Source organism: Danio aesculapii, chromosome 5 (assembly GCF_903798145.1).
Source record: "Danio aesculapii chromosome 5, fDanAes4.1, whole genome shotgun sequence".
Taxonomy (NCBI): domain Eukaryota; kingdom Metazoa; phylum Chordata; class Actinopteri; order Cypriniformes; family Danionidae; genus Danio; species Danio aesculapii.
Window position 1 is genome coordinate 5,906,671 of NC_079439.1, and position 23,675 is coordinate 5,930,345.

The following is a 23,675-nucleotide window of genomic DNA, read 5'->3' on the forward strand; positions in this document are numbered from 1 at the left end:
AATAAGCAGGGGGGGCTAATAATTCTGATTTTGTATATCGTGACCAATGACTGACGTTTTGCTGCCCTCTGCGGGTTCAACATTGTGTAGACATTGGATGTGACGACCATTATAACAAGAAAAGAGAAATCTTTCTTTTTTTTTTTTTGAAGAGAAAAACAAAACAAAACAAATGTCCGCATTGTGCAAAAAAGACCGTGATTTTTCCAGTATTAATATGTTTTATTCAAGATTCAACTTCTAATTTTTTTTAGCATAAACAAAAGTCATCATAAAGGTTATAGCTACTGTTGGGTACTTCAGGAACCTAAAGAAAAGGTGAAATCGGACTCAATTTGGATATATTGCTGTATAATATCTTAAGAATTTTGGAGGTTTATTTGTTTTCGTTTGATTATTCTGTTTGTAAATATATTTAATCCAACTTATCAACATGCTGTGTACATTGCTGAACTTTCCCCATTATGCAGTTTTAATAATGCTTTTATGATAATTAAAATAAACTATATGAATGTTTTCTGTATTGTGGCTATTGTAAAGTCTTGAAGAGTAAATTGTAATTTTCTATGAAATTTAAGGAATGTTAATCTGTTATGCTAATGTTAATGATGAATCACGTAATAACTTAATATTAAACCATGGTTTATATCAGCAAATAAATACAAAGTTGTGAGATTTAATTTTGATTTTAATTCAATTTAGAGATTCTACTCCGAATTAAGGTAAATTTTTAAGTTTACAATGATAAAAATCACCATGAAATAAAATCACTTTTTAAAATACTCATTGGGCCTACCCTGAAAGACTGAAAATGAATAATTAAAACAGATAGGCGTAATTCTAAATATTTTTATGTTTAATGTACAAATGAACAAACTTCTTTGCTGACGAGTTTTTCCAAGTTTCCCCAAAATGTGCGGTCTCGGAATTTAAAGTTTGTAAAATTAAATGTCTGTTGTTTTGCATTTAACTAAATGTAAATGTTAGTAAATGTATCAGTGACTTGTTAAACATGCTTATAAAGGTTTGTGAAGGAAAGTGTTTGTGTTATGCCGTCATAATAGGGTATATATGCAGAGATAGTGCTTCTTCCCATACTGATAATCTTGCGGTGAACGGTTAATGTGACTTTTTTTTTCCATTTTATATGGTTCCTTTTACAGCATCGATGTTGAAATGTAATTAAAAATATAATCCGTTATATAGACTTTGGCATTCATTTAGTTGCTCAAGCGTAAAACGAGATGAGAAGCCGTTTACACGTGCGCGCCCGTCAGGATTAGCAGGCTAGTGCTCCATTGAATATTCTGGGGTAAAATAAATGTTCATATTTTAAAGACAAGGTGGGGGGAAATGTAATTTAATGCAGTGTTTCTTGTATATTCTGAGACCCACTTTATATCTTATATCACTCAGCCAGTGGAGATAGCTGATTTTTAAAGAGCCCATATTATGGGTTTTTGAAAATGCCCTTCCATGTAGTGTGTACCACAGCTCTAAGTGAAGTGAAATATCCAGCTAAGGCTTAAATCTGTAAGTGTACAGTGTTTAAAACTATTGATTCATCTATAAAAGAGTCGACTCATAGTGCTTCAAACGAGTCGCCTTGATAACGAGTCATTAGGTGTTTCGCGATGACGCAGCCACGAAACACAAGCCTCGCCAGTAGTTACGCGCGCAAACCAGGGAGATTTGAAACCTGCGGCCCCGCCCACAAACACAGAAAAAACACTAGACACACACACACAGACGCCGCCGGTCCAATGAAGTAACGCTGTGCTCAGATGGATAATATTGACAGTCTCTACCCAAAGATGAGTTGTTAACCTGGTACAGTACACGCGGTTACTCTTTATATTCTCTTATCACATGTAAGCCACGTTAAAAACGCGACGCGTGCCGCTTTGTTTACGGATTTAACGTTAAAGGCTTTTGTGAGCTCGCGTTCCACTGCCGTTTGTCGTTGCTATGGCGATCGATCATAAGCTAGGAGACAGGACACTCGTGTCACTTTCCCTAGTTCTTCTGAGGAGCGTTGTGTGTATGTGTGTGTGTGTGTGTGTGTGTGAGAGAGAGAGAGAGAGAGAGAGAGAGAGACTCGCGTCGCTTTCCCTAGTTCTTCTGAGGAGCGTTGTGTGTGTGTGAGAGAGAGAGAGAGAGAGAGAGACTCGCGTCGCTTTCCCTAGTTTTTCTGAGGAGCGTTGTGTGTGTGTGTGTGTGTGTGTGTGTGTGTGTGTGTGTGTGTGTGAGAGAGAGAGAGAGAGAGAGAGAGAGAGAGAGAGAGAGAGAGAGAGACTCGCGTCGCTTTCCCTAGTTCTTCTGAGGAGCGTTGTGTGTGTGTGAGAGAGAGAGAGAGGGAGAGGGAGAGAGAGAGACTCGCGTCGATCTCCCCAGTTCTTCTGAGGAGGGTTGTGTGTGTGTGTGTGAAAAAAGCCTTACACTATGAAGCGCGTGTGCACTGTGACTACTTTTATATAGTTGATTACCAGCTGGGCATTTCACTCTGTCTCGTGCTGAAGGCTGTCACTGTCGACCAATCGCAGCAGGCTGTCATCGGTCCAATCAGCGCAGATTAGCTTCGCGCTGAGGAGGGGGTTGGGAACAAATGAATCGCTGAACGATTCATATGGGAGTCGTTGGGATAATTAGGTAAAAATAAATGCAGGTTATAAGACCATCAAAGTGTTTTATGACCTTGCATGCATATTAGACTGTTGTTGGAGACCCTTACAACCTAAATATGACCCTATTTCATGTATAATATGGGCTCTTTAAAGAAAACAGACCTTAAACGAGCCGATTTTGGCATACAGTTGACCGGGGTTACTGACAAATTAAAAGTCCTTCCGCGCAGCATAAAATGGCAAAAGTGAATATAACAAGGGTGCGATTTAGAGGGAGTTTGGGAGGATCGACTCATTTTTTGGATTGGGATTTTTTTTTCTGGTCTATATCTTCAATAATAAAACAAATAATTGAAACAACAGATCATATTAATAAACATTCGCTCACCCCTATAACGGTTCATACCATTGTGAATGCACAATCGCGCCAAAATCAGTCTACTACGTGACGTAAAAACCCAAACCGGCAGATATACAGCACCCATAGACACGGTGAGTGTTTAAAAGACTCTTATCTAGTAAAATATGTGTTTGTATATCTAGATGTAGCCTAAAAGTAGACAAATTAGATGTGTAGTTTGTATAGTTCGACCTAAAGGAACGTCTGAAATAGCTAATGAGAGGTTTCTGTAGGTCAGAATACAGTAAACATGCCTCAAAGAGTGAAAACCTCAATATGTTTTATTAATAAATTAGATGTAATTTAAGTAGATACATAAATATGACTCGCTGAAGCATATATTATACTTTATATCTTATATCACTCAGCCAGTGGAGATCGCTGATTTTTAAAGAAAACAGACCTAAAACAAGACGATTTTGTCATACAGTTCACAGGAGGCGCTTGACCCAGGCTACTGACAAATTAAAAGTCCTTCCGCGCAGCATAAAATGGTAAAAGTGAATGCAACAAGGGTGAGATTTAGAGGGAGTTTGGGGGGATTGACTCCACTATTTAACACTTGATCCCGTCTGAAGGACGTCAAAACATGTTTAATTGGGGGGGGGGGGGGGGGTTGTCTGGTCTGTATCTTCAATAATAAAACAAATAATTAAAACAACAGATCATATTAATAAACATTCGCTCACCCCTATAAAGGTTCATACCATTGTGAATGCATAATCGCGCCAAAATCAGTCTACTACGTGAGGTAACCCAAACCGGCAGATATACAGCACCCATAGACACTGTGAGTGTTTAAAAGACTCTTATCTAGTAAATTATGTGTTAATATATCTAGATGTAACCTAAAAGTGGACAAATTAGATGTGTAGTTTGTATAGTTTGACCTAAAGGAACGTCTGTAATAGCTAATGAGAGGTTTCTGTAGGTCAGAATACAGTAAACATGCCTCAAAGAGTGAAAACCTTAATATGTTTTATTAATAAATTTGATGTAATTTAAGTAGATACATAAATATGACTCGCTGAAGCAAATATTATATTCGCTCCCTGAATATAACAAGAATGTTTGTGTAAAGTGTAAAATAACAGAAAATGTGAAGTCTTCAATCACCACACGGTGGCGCCACAACACTGACACACAACTGAATAACATTACAGCTTATTCTGCCTCAGCAATCAATAACAGACAGCACAAACAATCTTTTAAAGACACTTCTTTTTTATTTAAGCATTAGTTGTTGTTTTTTTACTCCTGTGTGTCTCTTGTTTTCAGCATAACAGCAATGGTTGACACATTGATCTTGAAAAATATCACTCCTACTATATTTTATATATATTTATTTTAATATATTTTTACTATATCCCTCATATACAGCATATTTTCAAATATCAAATATTCAGGCAGGTTAATAGTAATGTAATGAGATAGAAAAAATAGAGTCACATGCAATCATTTCTTCTTTTCTTTGTTTTGCTGACCTCTGTAAATTCACGCTCAAATTCACCAGGAGCGGATCTGAGTTGAAACAGAAGCTTGTGCTGTGAATGAGGGAATTTGTCAAGTAAAGCAGTGGACAGATTTGTTGAGCAAAAATATAACTGGAGGAAAAACCCGCTTTGGACAGTGGTGGAGTATGACAGGTTTGTTTGTACTGATTCTTGAGTACTGGCACAAAACAGGCTACATTAATGGAGGAAAAACAACAACACAGACAGAGATAATGTACTGATCAAATACTTTCAGAAATATTGACAGTAGTTTTGTTCAGGAATGAATACACAGGATTGTTTTAAATATATATTTTTGGCAGAAATCTGACGTTATTGAGTGTTGACAAAATTACCACTTTAATCAATTTGGATCAAAGATAAAGGGGTTTTAACCATTAACACAACTATATATATATATATATATATATATATATATATATATATATATATATATATATATATATATATATATTAGGGCTGCATTGGAAAAATATTGGAAAAATCTGACATTTTATCCGATATTTTGTTTTTCTGCGATATATATTGCAATATGAATATGAATACAGTGTCAACAGACGACTTGAATATCTCTATTTGGAAAGAATTGATCATTTTACATTGATTAGGATGAATCTTTAGGTGAGTACATCTGCATATAATCTAATAAACATTCTATAAATACAATAAATAAACCGATGCAGCTGAAATAAACAGTGTTTGCCGTTAGTCGTCTAACAGTATTCAGAGACAGTAATTGAATAATAAAAATAATACACTGAAATGAATCATTACTAAAGTTTCAAATGTTGTAATTTCTTATGCCTGAATATTTTTAAAATCGTTATACAATCACAGGCCTCAAAACAAATGTAAATGATGATAGATAATACAAAATTAACATTGTATATCCTGGAATGTGACAATTGTATGTATATATATATATATATATTATTTATATATCTCAGAATCAGAATCAGTTTTATTGCCAAGTGTGCTTCACACACACAAGGAATTTGTTTTGGCTACAGAAGCTTCCAGTGTACATAAAGTGACATATTATATATTATATATATATATTATATTATATATATATTTATATATATACATATACACTGGCGATCAAAATTAGAGAACAATTTATAAATAATTGAACAATTCTGAAATAACGTCATCTTCACTGCATCTTCACATAAATTGGTGCGGCTGACTCGCCTGCTTTATTCCACCAACACAGAGAAATGAAGATCAGCTCATAACGAGACTGAGCATTTACAATGACCCAAACCAAAACTTTTAAAGAGTGATAGAAGTGAGACTTTCTTTTGTCTGTTCTTCCTTGAGATGTATATTATTTTGCTATTGAAAGTAATACCATGATATTATACCGTCACCATTCAAAAGATGAAAAATACCGTGATATTAATTTTAGGTCATATCGCCCACCCCTAATCTCAATTTACACTTATGACTGGTTTTGTGGTCCAGGGTCACATTTGGACATTTTATTTAAAAAAAAAAATGTTTTTAAAATGTTAAAGTAGACATTTGCATCAATACAGCATTTAATAGATTATGAAATCTTTTTTTTTTTTGGAAAAGAAGAGTTTATAAAATCACTGAATTTTGCCTGGTTTTGACTCATGTAACAAATAGCATTCCTAGCATTTTAATTGCAGATAAAAATGTAGACCGTTTTGCACAGTCGCTCAAGAATCAGTGCTGTTTTACTACCAAAGTTGCATGTTTAAATGACCAAATGTAAAATACAATTGTCAAACCAGTAAGTGAAAAGAAAACCACAAAAAGATATACTATTTTTTTCCCCAAGCCTAATAACCAATGTACCATATACAGTCTAATACAGAAACTACTGCTGCATCTCATATCATATTCCTCATAACCTTAACAACTACTAAAATATTTCCGAGTCTACTAGGTGATCACAAGGACACTGTTTCAGTGACGCACATAAGAGGAATCTCAGTTCACAGTGTTTCTGATGGAACAGTACCGGCCAACACCTAATGTGCTGCACAAAAACTGATACCAATATTTTCCAGATTTTGTCTTCAAGTTTGTTATTGCTCAAGTAATTCTACTAAATATACATAAAAGCACCAATTACTTCATTAAACTGAAACCTAAATCACGCAAAGCGTTTACGGAAATGAGTTTACCAGGTTGGAGCACAAAATCTAGGTGTTGCTCAATATGAAGCAATTCTCTTTTTAATTAAAGCCGTTCCTCAAAGTACATTTAATAGACCGTGGACAATCCACAGTGCTGTGTGTACTGCCATTCTACTCTGCGTTATTAGTTCCTCTTTAAGTTTGTGCCAAATACTAACATATAATATAATATAATATAATATAATATAATATAATATAATATAATATAATATAATATAATATAATATTCCTGGTCATACCATTAAAAATACAGATAATTTTTTTTTAGATAAGTACCATATTTCTTTAGCAAAACTTCAACATTTTTGCGGGACAATGTTGGTCATTTTTGCATAGGAAAGCATATTAAACTCTGCAGTAAATAAGTACAGAATTCTGTAGTTTTTTTTCTAAAATAAATAGAAGATTTCTCTCTCTTTCATCATGAGCAATCAAAGAATATCAAAAGAGAATTTGCTACAAAGTAACAGAAGGGCAGTAATCGCTAGTGAAGCATAAAAGAAACAAACCTGGGACTCGATGAATAAACAATGTGAATTATTCACACTCAACATCTGATGGGCATTATTCCAACATTGAATAATACTGACCTTGCAGACATGAATACGATTTTTTTTTTCAATTAACAAAATACATATCTACAAACATGTATAACAAATAAGCTTGATATATTTAGATATGTCCTATAGTGAGATCTATGCTTTAAAGTATAAAAAGGTGCACTTGTTTTAAATAATGTCATCTAGGAGATGTGGGTTCGCTACCCAGTCCAAAGTTCGTGGCTCAGAGGCTGCCATTATCATGCACATAAACTGCTTGCCGGTCCTTTTATCAATAGGGTAAATAGTAGTTGGCGTGAACCTCCTGTTGTTCTCAACAAACTCACAGAGCTTTTGATAGACATTGGGATACTCGTGGCGAAGAAACACCCCTCGTATCCTCAACTCTCGCTGAATGTTGATGAAGCAGATCTCCCTGGCTTTCCTTCCCTCCTCGCCTTCCTTGTCAATGTCAGCCATACCTGGTGGAGGGGTCAGGATCAAGGTCTCCATGTCACTTTCCTTCCGATGGACTTTTTTTTCTGGGCTGTATGAGGCGAGAGCAACCTTGGCAAATTTCCTGACGGTTGGGGCTTGGACCCTTGGCGATGGTCCGTCAGGCACTTGATCACCAACAGCAATGGATACATTCAAGAGAAAACATTCATTTGGGTCATATTCCTTCCCCGCCTCTTGGAGCTCCTTGCAATATTCCCCAAGGTTATCCTTGAAGCTCTCCAGCTCGCGGAGAGATAGGTATGTTGGTGACATGAGCAGGCTTTCTAGTCCAAATTGAAGGAAATTTGTGGATGAGCCTGGATTTGGGAATCCCAAAAACAAGACCCCCCTGCCTCGAGACAGGTATCCCACTTTGGCTATACGGGAGAAAGCTTTGTGGACCTCTGTGGTTTCTCGACAGTGCTTAATAATGTGGCGACACACACTGCCGATTCTCCCATACAGGCAGCTCTCTTTGTGGATATCCCAGTCTTCACGGCGGCAATTGCGAGAGCAGTAGTAGGTATAGCAGCTGTGGCAGGACTTAAAGTAGAGGCAGGCATTAAACAAGGTCTCAGTTCGACGGCATTTATTGTTTGAACACATCATTGTGTCGTCCTCATCTGGACTCTGATCAGGGGAGCACTCTTCTGTACTTCTCAGCCCATCACAACTCCCATCTGTGTCTCTTAGTGTGTCAGGATCTATCTTTATTGAAGTGGGTTGTTTGTCAAGGGGCATGCCGCTTTCAGATCCTGGAGTCGAATCCTTTCTTGCTGAAGAGACTGCTTCTTCTTCATCAATCAGCTTTTTGAGTTGATCAAGCAAATCTTCACTGGTCCTCCTAGCTGGAGGTTTGTAATCGATGACAAGGTCAGCTAGAAGCTCATCGAGTTGCTCTAAGCTTTGCTGTAGGGATGTGCTGCTGTGCGTTTTTTCTTTGGTAGACTCTCCAGAGCGGGATTTTGCGTCACGTTGAGGTGCTTCTTGATTTGGGGCACTTTTGGAATCTAGCACATCCCAACTTGCAGAGCGTGCTTCTGGTTTGCCAAGATTCCCTTGTCTGATATCATTGTCTGTGATTGTAATTTCAGGTGTGACAAACCACAGTTTACTTGAGGAGCTCATGGCCTCGGTAGGACTTTTATCAATCAAAGAGTTTTCTGATAAGGACAGTGCAGCGTAACGCCTTGGTGAGCTGGAAAGGTTGACAACCACAGGTTTTGGTCGTTCACTTGAAGTTTGTGCCCCTTGACAAAGGAGATTCTCATCACTTTTCCCTCGAGGTACGGGCTGCTCCCGTTCTACATGGGTATCTAGGATGTTATCCCAAGATCTTGAATACGATCTTGGGTCTGTTACGGTTTTTGCTGGCTCCATGCATGGGTTGGCATACCAAGTTGTGAGCTTTGGTTCTTGCCTAGCCCTTGTGGGAGTAATCTGTGAGACATAAGAGGATGGGTAATGGCTAGAGTAGCCAGAAACCTCTGAGCCGTACCAGTCCTCAGATTGTGGCTGCACAACACGGGCATGTCGTCTCCCTTCAGTGTAATATGCCTTTGCAGGAATATGATGCTCCATTGCTGGAGTGTAGGGGTCAGCCATGTAGAAGATCCGAGGAGGGGCTGTTTGAATCTGATATGTCCTCGGGTCATCGCCATAGAAAGACCTTGCTGGAGGTGTCTGAATTATATACGCCCCTGGTTCACTTGCAGCATATGATTTCGAATACACATGTTGTCCAGAGTAATGGTAAGGGTCGACTTCTGTATAATATGACCGGGCTGGTACAGTATGAACAATGTGAGTCCTTGGATCTTGTACATATTGTACCTTAGGTGAGTAGGGTTGGCTAGGAATGCTGTATCGGTCATCTTGATAATAAGTCCTTGATGGCGCTGAAGATCCATACTTTCCCAAGTCCTCTGCATAGAAGAATTTAGTTGGCACGTTGGGGCTTGAATGAGCCCTTCGTTCCCGTCCATAATGTTCCCTTGGCTCCCGTGGCGAGGCCACCTTTTGTAAAGGGATCTCCATAGGCTGCATGTAGCTATTTGGCATACTTTGGGAATACTGGTACGCCTGTCTGTATTCTCCCATGTAGGATTCAGTTGGAGTTGGAGTCCTTGAAGTGGAGAAATGGCGAGGCACTGTCAGACTCCTACTGCCACTGCCTGGATACTTTTGCCAAGGTATGTCCACTTGGGGTGTAGCTGCCTTGCGGCCACCTTGCTGCATAGCCGACTCATCTGGTTTGATGTCTACCCGGCACCGAACGTGAGGACTAGTGGCAGGTTTCTCTGGCCTTCCTTCATCATAACCCTCAGGCACATAGACAGGGGAATACCTGCTTGTATCACTCCTTTGGGGCTGCAGTTTGACAGGGTGTACTTCATTTACATGTGCCCGTGTGGCACCATAGGAAGACTCTCTTCTTGGGGAAACTTCTGGCCTTGGCTGACTGTTTCTATGTGCCCTTTGAGCCTCCCGACCCCTTCTTGCCACTGGCGGGGAAGCATCAAATGATACAGGAGTTAGGCTGGTCTGAACCCGTGAGGCACTTCTAGATCTAGTCCTCCGCTTTTGTTCGGTCACTGCAATTTCAGCAGGCATCTCAGTAGCTGTTGGCTGTGAGGTGAGACGGTAGCTAAATATGTCTGGGGAAGAAAACCGGTGGAGTCCATGCCCTTGTTGGCGACCTAAGGCGTTCCAGGCAACCTCTGGATTGGCCGCGTATCTTTCAGCCCTTCTATATGGGTACTCCATTGCTATTGTATGATATCGGAGTTTGTCCATAGACTCAGTGTCAAAGCTACGGCAGTGCCTCTTTTTGTTTTTGCTTTTTTTTCGAGTGTTCTCCAGTTTGCTGATGGATGGGGAATCACATTGTTTTGAGGGATGACAGGCTTTGGAGTGGGTCGAGAGAGAACTCACTTTGACATCTTGATACACAGTTGATACTAGTATGTCAGGTGGATCTGTGCGTGTCATCTTAATGAGACTCTTCTTATTTTCCCCATTAAATTTGTTTAGGTTAAGGTTCCCTGCAAGAGAGCAAGAAAACAAAACAAGATTAGTTTTATTTCGTATTTAGAACAGCTGGTGGACTTTGTGATATAAAGTATCAGTCCAAACGGTGTTTTTGGGAGCAGGCTGGTAAATTTAAAAAATGCAATACAACTTTTAGATAAGCTTTATTGAAACAACATCTGCACAATAATCAGTATTCTCAAGCCATACACTCTTTATCATTGTTGGATAAGCATTGCATGTACAACACCACCTTGGGGAGTAAGTTGTCATGCCAAGTTTCAGTGCAAATGTACCTGGCAAATAAACTTGATTCTGATTCTAAATGGCTTCAACTGTATTGTGTTGTTCAGCAAAATCTGTTGGCAGGATGTATGCAAGTAAATTGGAGGTGGTTGCCAGAGAAAGATGTTTCCCCTGGCAACAACATCCTCTCATAATAACCCATCACAGCACATACAGTGTGAGGACTCAACAGAAACTGTATCCCTAATACAAAAAAAATCCTCCTTTTCACCTTTGAAATATCTCGGAATGGTAAATCATTTAAGAACACTTACGTAATTCTAAACCTTTTTATCTTATGCTTGGTTTCAGATTCAGCTTGCAGCAGTTCAAATCTGCTGGCTTGAGGCAGGACAGAAATAGTGTCTCGAGTCTAAATTGGGCTCTTTGAAGGCTTTTAGACAACTTGTCATTCCCACAAAACTTATGCAAAACAAGTGTTCTCATTTGTCAAGAAACATCCTGTACAAAGTCCCTGTGGTGGTGTAGAGGAGGGACACAACTGAAATAATGCACTGTTTAAAGGAATAGTCAACCCAAAAATGAAAATGACAGCATCATTTATTCACTCTTAAGATATTCTCTGTCTATATGTTTTTTTTTGTCTGTCAGACAAACACAGTAATATAAACTTATAATGGCTTTTCCATAGGGAAACTCGAATTAGGATTTTTGCTGCTGATACCGAGTACCCATTCCTTATCATGATGATCGGCCATTGCAAATGATGGAAGAACAGTTCAACATGTCTCAATCAAGAACAAGTTTGGAGTGCATATCTGATGCATAAGAAGTTAAATGCACACCAATAAATCCATTAATTCTTTACTAAAAGGAAATAGGCCTATAAACTACTGTTTATTGCAGAGTCTCAGCAGCTTGATCACTCAATGAGATTAAGGGGGATTTACACTTGCGTTATCTTTACTGCTGTAGTCATTTAACCTAAGAAATGTAATGCTTAGAACATCACTGTGCCTCTCGTGATCTGTTCTCTTGATCATTCACTCTCGTCGCCATGATTTCCGGGTACTTTAACTAATTTGCATCCCAGAGTCGCTATAAATATGCAAGAGAGTCACGGAGTTCGACGAGAGCTCATGAGGTTGGATGAGACACTAGATAGGAGGGATCGCTCCGCTCGTGTCACAGCAGCTCAAAACACTGGAAATACAATGGCTGCATTTGCAACAAAGAGACCATGACTCATGCGAGTCGCACCAATAGACTGTATAAACAGGTCGCACCGCATTTGTATTTGTTGTCCTTTTTATGCTGTATAAGGGTTTTTTCTCCAAAAGCAAACAAACCCTTATGCTGCGAGGGGGTTAAGACATGTTTTATAGAGTGTCTCCATGTGTTTTTATATAAGAAATATTTTACATTTTTTAATTATAAACTCCAATCACTGACAGCTGGATTCACGTATTGTGCAACTTACGTATATGACATGTAATGCATGGGGTGCAGTGTGTATGCATGTACGTGACATTAGCCTCTTTCACACAGTGATGCCGATAAATATCCGGAAAATTTCCGGAACGACTTTAACGGTAAGTTAAAAAAAGCGCTGTTCACACAGGCAAGGACGTTATGGAATTTTTTCTGGAAAAGACCTGTCACATATCCATTCCAAAATACTGGTAAATCTTGACATCATTAACTAGAAATGAGCTCTAAACGGCTGCGCTTGTATTTGTAAACATTTGACTACATTACAAACTCTGTGGATGGATAGGTATTGTGAACAACTTTGATGAAATATATGGAGGAACACTTTCGCATGTCGACATGATTAAAATATGTGTGTGTGCTGGCGCTCACCGGCTGCTTCACGCGTACACACATCAGAGCTTGAAGGTAAACAAACAGCGGTTCATCATAAGCATTTTATCGATAATTTTTTCCACAGTTGGCATTAAGAAGGAAGATAGAAATGTTATCTGACTAACATCTAGCAGCTAAATGTGTCTGGAAAAATATTCAAAGGTTTTTATTTCATAAACCGCGCGGACGTGAATGTGTCTGAATGTTCTGATTGGCTAAAGTAGACGTCTCACGATTGCTCTTTCCGGCAATTTTTCTTTTGCGTTCATACAGCGCAGCATTCCGGCAAATTACTGGTAATGTTACAACTTCTCTTTCCGGAAAATTGCCGGAACGAATTTACAGGTATTTTCAAAAAGGGCCTGTTCACACATACAGATCTTTCAGGAAAATTGCTGGTAATTTTTCGAAAACGTCTGTATGTGTAAAAGGGGCTAATGTAAGAGTCATATACTACATAATATCACACAGTAACAAAAAGCCAATGAGTTTTCTTGTTCAACAAACTGTATTAAGTGGTTCCCACCAGAACTTCTGCTACAAATGCATCATACGCTGTACACTGTAAAATATGCTGGGTTCCACATAATCAAATTGTGTTGAAACAACATGAAGAATTAAGTTAATTTTTTTCCAACACATTTCTTAAAGATACACATATAAAATTTTTATTGCATAAAGATTTTTTTTCAACACATTTCTAAACATAATAGTTTTAATAACTCATCTCTAATAACTGATTTATTTTATCTTTGCCATGATGACAGTAAATAATATTTGACTAGATATTTTTCAAGACACTTCTATACAGCTTAAAGTGACTTTTAAAAGCTTAACTAGGTTAATTAGGTTAACTAGGCAGGTTAGGGTAATTAGGTAAGTTATTGTATAACGATGGTTTGTTCTGTAGACTATCAAAAAAAAAAAAATAGCTTAAAGGGGCTAATATTTTTGTCCTTAAAATGGTTCATAAAAAATTTAAACCTGTTTTTATTCTAGCCGAAATAAAACAAATAAGACTTTCTCCAGAAAAAAAAATATTATCAGACATACTGTGAAAATTTCCTTGCTCTGGTAAACATCATTTGGGAAATATTTAAAAAAGAAAAAAAATTCAAAGGGGGCTAATAATTCTGACTTCAACTGTACATGTCGCGCATAACACATTATAATAAAAAATGTGAAATATTTTTGTTACAAAACGACATTGATCTGCTTCATAAGACATGCGTTACCCCCTTGCAGAGTATAGCTGTGTCCCAAATCGTATACTTATGCACTATTCTACGCCATTTTGTAGTATAAATAGTGTAAGTAGTGCGTTCACACTGAAAACTCTTAAAATAATAAGTGCACTTCAATTACCCGGATGATGCACTCATTCAGCCGGTAATATGAAGTGTGTAATGATGGACACTTCACGCACTCAACGACCGCAGGTTTGCTCAGGTAGCGGAAGCGGCGGAGCTATCGGGCGCACATGTTGGATAACTTTATTTATTTTGGACTGTGAAAGCAAATTTCTCCTACGAGAGTGATTATACCGCCTCCTGATGGTGAATGCGGTTATACTCATGGCAGGTATTATTTGATAGTTTGGTCATCTATTTCCCTGATTTGGCAACCGTCAAACGTCATCAGGGAAATGGTTTGAATTTCCGCTTAGTAAAAAATCATTAGTGCTCCATTTGGGACGACACTACATTCATATACTATACTGTTGAGTGTGTAAGTGCATAAGTACATAGTGCATGAGTGTATAGTGTGCCATTTGAGACGCAGCTTATATCTTAGTTTTACAATAGATTTATGCACTTTTGGAAGCTTCAAAATAAAAGTCACTACCCAACATCATTATACAGCCTTGAAGAGCCAGAATAAAATGTAAAACTACTCCGACTGCATTCATCTCACAGGAAAAAGTCAAATATCCACTAAGGATGGCTTGAGGGTGAGTAAATGATGGGATTGTTTTCTTTTTTGGGCTAACAATTTCTTTAAGGTAGAAATCACATACAAAAACACTACATGGTTTTTTCAATTTACATTTAGTTCCACCTCATGAATGTCTATTCTCTTTGCAAAAGGAGATTAAATGTAATTCAGCACCTCCTACACATTCCCTACAGCTACGCTTATCATATTGAGAAAAACACGTCATGTTTCCAGTGACATTATGTAAAGAAGGGACTACAAACATTACTAGATCCCAGATGCTGTTTACTCACAGCGTGTTTGTCTGGCAGCTTTTCACATTGCCTCACACAGCCGAGAACAACCGCATGTGTATTATACACCCGCTGTCTACTAACATACACACAGCCAACAGACTCATGCGTGCCATGTAATGTCTTATTCCCTGTAAAACAACCCATTTGGAAAGGCTTCATTAGCTCTTGAAAACAGTCTATGAATATTGTAGGATAAATAACAGACGGCTGGTTCTCTTGGTTTGTTTGGTCTGGACCAAACGTGAAAATTATACTATTAGTTCTGGTTTGCTTAGCATTCACACAGTCATTTTTTAAAGGAATAGTTCGCCCAGAAATAAAAATTCTACCATCATTTCACCAGCATGGACGTAGCATGGATGTAGGGATGAAAGGAGGTGGTAAGAGAACAGTGGGATAAAGGGGAATGGAAGAAAGAGGATAAACAGTGAACAGGTAGGTAGGTTGATTGGGCGTCCTACGATGATGCCGATAGACTCAGAGTGAGGGTACCGTCTCTTTAATATTTTGGTGGAGTAATTGGACCTCCGAATTCAACCTAGAAGGGAAGAGAGGGTTGTAAGGATTTTTAATTGGAAGCATAGAAATAGAGGGAGGGAGGGTGGGTTCGAAAGAATGAGAAGAACAGTGCTAGATGGCTTGTCTGCCTTAAATAAGTTTTAGAGAGTAGGCAAAGTCCCACTGCTGAACTCTTGTTAACAAGTTAACTCCAGTTACTCTCCCTTGGCTTTTACCAAAACCTATTTGAGTTTCACTCTTCACTCAAAAAAACAAAAGTAGATATTTTGAAGAATGCTCTTTGCTGACACCAATTGACTTCAATTGTCATTTGTTTTCCTACAATGGAAATCAATGGATGCCAATTAGGCCATTTTCATTTTTACATGAACTATCTCTTTAAAACTGAACCTAGAGGTATTGCAAATTCCAAAACTCTAAAAGCCCATGCATTATTCTGTATTTATGCTTCTTACAGTATATTTATATATATAATGTTTCCAACACTTGAAATATATGCTAATGCGTATTTGGCATGCTGTCCCGGGAGAGAGCCCGGAGCTCGTAATATCCTTGAGCCCGGGGCTCCCTCCCGTTAGAAGGGCGAGAGGGGAGTTCGAGCTCAGGTAGGTCTCGAGAACTCCCCTGCTTGTCGCCTTGTGAGAAGTGTAAACTAAGGTTGTTTTAGCTGATAATTTGGTTTAGTCGATTGGCTATGGTTTGTTTTTTGACGGTGGGAGGAAACTGGGGAATCCGGGGGAAACCCACGCGAACACGAGGAGAACATGTAAACTCCGCACAGAATCACCAACCAGCCCGATAAGAGGTTAGACCAGCGGTGTTTTTGCTGTGAGGCAACAGTGCTAGCCACTGGGCCACCATGTCAACCTATCAGAAAATGGGGAGGAAGTAGGGGGGGAAGGGGGGGAAGCTTCAAGACGAAGATAACTAGAGTGAAAAACTCTGGTTATTTATAATGCTTCCATAATCATCTATTGGTCTCTCCACACCACCACCAGTGTGCAGCATCCACTTGGGTGATGCGACTGTAGCCACAGGACAACGGCACCAGTGCGCTCACCTCACACACCAGCTATTCACGAGTTCACACTTGCAATCGTTTCAGAATAAAGCGTATTTGGCGTGCTGTCTGGGGAGAGGGCTCTGAGCTCGGGGAAGACACCCAAACTCAAGTTATTCCCCTTATCAGGAAACAGAGAGGAATTGGGATCCGAGCAAAGTATCTAGCCCGGCCCCAGAATGCTCCCCCCGGGATTGTAATGCTTAAGAGGTGAGGTGTCGGGGTGGTGGAGGGATGCTAAAGTCGTGAGATGCTGCAGGTAAGACAGCTTTGGTATATATAGGGGTTTGGTCAAGAACTGATTGGATAATAGAATAATTGTCAATGATGTATTTGATACTGAAACTTCTGCGCGTGCTCCTCCTGAAATTTGTTTACAAAACATCACTAGGTAAAGTGGAGAGACAGTGATAGAGCCAATTCAGTGGATGGAGATGATTAGGAGGCCATGATCACCTCCCAGTTTGACCGGGACACCGAGGTTACGAGAAATGCATGGGATTGTCATGACCACAGAGAGTCGGGACCTCAGTTTTAACGTCTCATCCGAAAGACGGCGCTCACTGACAGTATAGTGTCCCCTTCACTATACTGGGGCATTAGGACTCACACAGACCACAGGTTGAGTGCCTCTGCTGGCCTCACTTTCCCATGGCGGTCTCCCATCCTCCAGATACTAACCAGGCTCAGCCCTGCTTAGCTTCAGTGAATGACAAGTCTTGGGCTGCAGAGTAATATAGCTGTGGCATAATATAACTCTGTGCAGCAGGGAAAAACTACAGACTGATTTACTAATAACACGTATTGTGTGTTTTTAAGAAGCTGCTAAGAGATAAAAAATAAAATGCCAAACAGTGATGATCTAATCTATGTACATCATCTGCTTCTTTTTGTCTCTGTATTTTTAAGTGATTAATTATTGATGGACATGGGTCATTTCTTGATGCAGTTTCAATTATTCATCTAACAGAATGAGAGATTATTACACCGGCTAAAGTCTTACAATACACCCCATTCCTTTAAAAAGAAAAACAAAACGATGAAAAGAAGAGTTGTCTTGTTTATAGCACTAACATCAAATCTTTTTCTGAATCAAAACACATTAACTTGAGAAGCAAAATTTCTTAAGATATGAAGTCTTGTTTTATGAAAAAAGTTTACGAGCAGCACAGTGACTCAGTGGTTAGCACTGTCGCCTCACAGCAATAAGGTTGCTGGTTCAAGCCGGGTGCTCTGGTTTCCCCCACAGTCCAAACACATGCAATGTGAATTGGCTAGGCTAAATTGTCCGTAGTGTATGTGTGTGAATGAGTGTGTATGGGTGTTTCCCAGTGATGGGTTGCAGGCGGAAGGGCATCCGCTGCGTAAAACATATGCTGGATAAGTTGGCGGTTCATTCCACTGTGGCGACCCCTGATTAATAAAGGGACTAAGCCGCAAAGAAAATAGATGAATGTATAGTTACAGGCGACACGGTGGCTCAGTGGTTAGCACTGTCGCCTCACAGCAATAAGGTTGCTGGTTCAAGCCGGGTGCTCTGGTTTCCCCCACAGTCCAAACACATGCACTGTGAATTGGGTAGGCTAAATCGTCCGTAGTGTATGTGTGTGAATGAGTGTGTATGGGTGTTTCCCAGTGATGGGTTGCAGGCGGAAGGGCATTCGCTGCGTAAAACATATGCTGGATAAGTTGGTGGTTCATTCCACTGTGGCGACCCCTGATTAATAAAGGGACTAAGCCGGAAAGAAAATGGATGAATGTATAGTTACAGGCGACACGGTGGCTCAGTGGTTAGCACTGTCGCCTCACAGCAAGAAGGTTGCTGGTTCGAGTCCCGGCTGGGCTAGTTGGCATTTCTGTGTGAAGTTTGCATGATCTCCCCATTTTACCATGGGTTTCCTTCAAAAGAAAATGAATAAATGAATGAATGCACGTGTAGTTATTAGAAAAAAAAGACCAAATTAAAACGAGATAAGATGCAGTGTTGAATTTTGCAATAGTTTTGTCATAAAGGCTAGCAAGAGCATTTGTTCAGCATCGTACACGTTCAGCATGAAAATCACCAAACTACAGCCAAAAAGACTCTCAGAGGAGACGAGACCTGACCTTTGAGCCTGTTCTGCTCTGGTCGTGAAGTGTGAGAAAATCTGAGTTTCATTCAGCTGTAAAACAGAGTGACGACCGGAATAAATGTTCAGACAAGCAAACGCTGCTCCTGCAAACTAAAATCTTCATTATCATGACTAAAGACATGCAGACTGAGCCCAAACTGAAAACAGCAGATAATAACTGGGAATTCAGGGATTTATATTAGAATCATATTAAAGATTTGAGTCAAAACAAGAAAATATGAGCTTTGAGTTCACATCAAGTCCACTTGCATTAGATTAGCAATGTAAAAGTCTGAATCTGTGCTGTACATCTTATATTATATTCTTTTAAAAATATAGCATTAAAGTATAAGTTATTTAAAAAATAATAATTCAGATTAAGATTGATGCTTTGGATAACAAAATTATGTAATTATCAAAATGTCAAAAGTAATTATTAATATTATTTTAACATGCTATTATTATTTTAATTTAAAAATAACAAAATGACTAAAATAATAAATTAAACAAATATAAAGTAGCAAGAGTTGCGCTTTATATTAGAAATTATGTAAAATTTAACAATTTTAAAAACCTGATAAAATATATCCAGTGAGGGGAAAAGGTATTAAATATGTCATGTTTATTATGGGAATAATATTTCTAAAGGAGCTGTTGACATGGTATTAAGCCAGATTTTGGTAAAAAAAAAAAAAAAAAAAAAACAGACAATACAAACAAAAATAAAACTAAAAACCTGAAAAAAAAATGTTTTGTGTAATAAGAATGGAATGACACAAGGAGAAAGTACTGAACTACTGAAATGTGTTTAATACTTTATATTAAAGGCTTTTTTGGTGCTGGCAGCTTAAAGACGCCTCTCATATGGAGAATGAAGTCACATGAATTGTTCAGGTGTGAATTTTTCACAGACTTCAACAGAGTCAAAATCTTGACGGTTATGTGGGTCTCGTCTAGGCATGGGCTGGTATAAGATTCTGACGGTATGATAATCTTAGATTAAAAAAAAAATTCACGGTTTCACGATATCACGGTATTGAGATTACTGCTCTAAAATATATTCTTTTAAAATGTCTGGGTAAAAAAAACAACAACTCTTTTCCCCCTTTGAACACAATATATTTTATTTTGAGCAATATTTAAAGGGCACCTATGGTAAAAAATCTACTTTTCAAGCTGTTTGGACAGACATATGTGCATGTATGGTGTATAGACCGTCATATTGGGGTGATATAAGCACACCCAGTGCTTTTTTTTTCAATTTAACAACATAAAAAACGGTGGACCAATTGGAGCTGTTTTCAAACCGACCGCAACTTTACGTAGGAGAGCGGTCCCCCCACCCACCAATATTGATTGACAGGCACGTCATCATATCCTCAGTTTGTTGATTCACGTCCGCCATTTTCAGCGTGAGTTGAAGCGATATCACTAAAGGAACACGCTAGCTCTATTTTTAGATGCAAGGCTCATTGGGCTCAACACAAGATCAATATTCTCCACATTATCGCTCTAATCGGAATTATTGGTTGTATCTTTAGGTAGGTTTGCAAACATGTGTACTTCTCATTGGGTCTACCTTATACTTCAGCCGTTTGAATTTCTCGCGATCCCAGAAGCTCCCTGTGATCTTAACTAGCATGCGTTTTAGAATTCTAAACATCGGTTTCTATCAGGGTACACTCAAGTCGACGGCTGGGCACCGCGGACCGCTGCAGAAACCTATGTTTAGAATTCAAAAATGTGTGGCGCGACGATTCGGGACACTTCATGCTTCTGCCGCGCCACAGAGAGTGTCTGGTGTGCCGTGTCGCGGCTTCGAGCGATGCATCCGGTGCCTCAGTCAAAGTTAATTCAGTGTGCGTGGTTATTAGTTTCTGTGTACAAGCTTGGCACTTGAAACTAGCACACAGTTGACTGTAAAACTGTACAAAGACACAAATGATTTTGTACTCTCTGCTTGGTCTGTGTCAGGGTTGTACATGTACGACTGAATGCTGATCCTCTCACTCCAGCTTTTTCTCTGTCTGTCTGCCTGTCTGACTCTGTTGCAAACACAGAGCGGGTGAGCTCATGGCTCCACCCCCTTGTTACATTGGCGGGAAGCCGAAACTAATTTACATGTGAAGCAACACACCCCTAAATCAGTGAACTGTGGACACGCCCCCAACATGACACTTTTGAACACATTATAATAAAAAAATCTGAATTGTGTTTTAAACTGAACCTAAACTGGCACACTCAGAAGAACCAAAATATTAATATTAAATCATTAAATAGAGGTCAACTATGGGCCCTTTAAAATATTTTGGAGCAGTAAACATGTCAGGCTAAATAATTCTAATGAATAATTGACTTCTGCTGTCTTCAATAGTTTCAAAAACAGATTTCTTCACAAAGGCATCTTTGGAGATATTTTCTGCTGGAGATACTGTTGTTCTAAATAACGTAAATAAAAAATCTTACACATACCTTAGGAACGGTATTACAGAAAATTTTGGCGGATTTAAAACCTTGATTTTTCCAAACCGCGGTATACCTAGAAAACAGTTATCGTCCCATGCCTAGTCTCGTCTTTCAAATCTGATCTTTATTTTGTATTTTCTATTGGATTCAATTCAGGTGATTGGCTGGGCCATTCTACAGCTTGATTTTCTTTCTCTATAAGCATGTGAGAAAGACCTTGGCTATGTTTTAGGTCATTGTCTTGCTGAAATGTCCACCCTGGTTTCATCTTCATCCTCCTGCTAATGTAGATGTTGGACTAAAGCAGCTGATATTCATTTACAATGAGGAAGGGCAGAGGAACTACTAGTAGAAGAACTACTGAGAGATTTCAGCTGCTGGCTTTCACTGCCTTTCTACACCTCTCTTCTTCATGTGTTCAATACTTTTCCCCTGCATCATTTCATTTTATTACACCTAACTTCATTTGTAAACGAAGTAATATGGCTTTCTTTGCATATAAGGATTTCTTTGGTTGTTATCAACATCTGGTGAAATTTTAAAGTCGACGGCACCTTTAGAAATATGTTTTCTGAGAAAAATGCTGACATGCTCAATACTTATTTCCCCCACTATATATATTTATATATATATATATATATATATATATATATATATATATATATATATATATATATATATATAAAATCACTTTGGATAAGAATTTGTGTAGTTTTAAAAACTGCAAAATATTATTATCATCATTATAATTATTATCATTATTATATTTTACTCAGTTATTTATTCATTTTCTTTTTGGCTTAGTCCCTTTATTAATCAGGGGTCACCACAGCGGAATGAACCGCCAACTTATCCAGCATATGTTTTACGCAGCCGATGTCCTTAACAATATATTATATATTATTATATATTATATATAGTATATTTATAAAATCATACATACATCCTCATATACATCCTCTGATACAAGTTTTATTTATGAAGAATGGTGTTTGGGTGTTCTGTTTTTGTCTGAAGTAATTAGTCTACCGAAATGTGTATATTCCATACAAAGCATGAAGCTGGTTGGTCAGTTCTTGTCACGTGACTCGCAGTGCGCTCACGGCATTCTGAAGACGTTTCCAACTGGATGTGCCTCCATTGGAAATAACAAACTTACTCATGGAAAACACGATGTGAACGACCCCTAAGGTCGCCGTCATTTGCGATCACCAGCAGTTGATCTTTTTCTGGCACAGATATGCTGGATTGACCTGATTAGTTGACAAATGGCTTGCGGATCTATTCCTTGGCAGTTCGCGGGTCCTTCACTGGGCCTTTTCCTCTATGCAAAGAAACTTTCCAAAGACGTCTGTTTCTTACAAATTTTTCTGCTTGTGGGTTAAACTTTGCTTCTCAAGTGACCGGAGATGTAAGCGAGAGAATATAGTCATTTTTCAAAACAAAAGATTTTCCAAAATAAAATAGACTCAGATAATGAATAAAACTCAAATCCGCGGCCCGGGGGTTGGGGACAACTGCCCTACAGCACTAAAAAATGTATTCAAGTGAAAGTAAAAGTACACTTTTTTTAAAACTACTTAGTAAATTACCCACTCAATTACCGTAATTTGAGTATTTGTAATTTGTTACTGCACACCACAGCTTGCTGGGTTAAAAAATATTAAATAATAAGTGATAAAGAAAATCTAGAAAAGAAATATATCATTCAGGGTCAGAAAGCTATACATTTAATTCAAAAGGAAGACAAGATTATTTTTCCTGACCCCACTAATAGATTTATTTTCTCATTTTAAGCTTGAACTTATATATTTTTCAGTCATGTTATTGTGAAGTAAATATATTTTTACATTATGTGTAGTTAGGGCGGTGCGGTGGCGCATCTGTCGCCTCACAGCATTAAGGTTGCTGGTTCAAGCCGGGTGCTATATATATATATATATATATATATAAACACACTTTTTATTTCAAAATTAAATTATAAGTATTAAAATAAAAATAAAAAACTAATAATACTAAAAACCACTGGAAGAAATCCCCCCTACCCTAAAAAATGACAAAGCAGTGCAGGATTAGTGTCAGATTTACAAAGATGCGAGTGAGAAGCAAGTTGTCCTGCTTGGACTCTTAAACACAGCAGTGATTATTTCTGCATGCGAAAGCCTCCGAGCTTCTTATTATCAGAGTCCTTCAGTCTTATCAATGGCAGCCTGGACTTATAATACAAGCCATTAAACACCGCAGTCTTCAATAGACCTTTCCCTGCCAGTGCGCTTCATTCCCCGCAGAAACCCAGCGCTAATTCTGCATAATGAGCCCATTTGATATGGAGGACAATGAGGTTCTGGTGAAAGGCTTCGAAAACAAAAAAAAAAACTCCCAATCCAACCGGCAGAGCTG

General features: G+C 38.5%; 1 protein-coding gene across 1 annotated transcript in view; it reads right to left on the reverse strand.

Annotated features, from left to right (window-relative positions):
• Window positions 1-7,004: 7,004 nt before the first annotated feature.
• The window catches only part of ajm1 (apical junction component 1 homolog), a 31,529-nt gene continuing 14,858 nt past the window's right edge, over window positions 7,005-23,675 (reverse strand). Inside the window, exon 2 of the mRNA XM_056457278.1 lies at window positions 7,005-10,790. Within this exon, the coding sequence (XP_056313253.1) occupies window positions 7,438-10,737 (3,300 nt within the window). The 5' untranslated portion in view covers window positions 10,738-10,790 and the 3' untranslated portion in view covers window positions 7,005-7,437. The remainder of the gene's footprint in view (window positions 10,791-23,675) is intronic.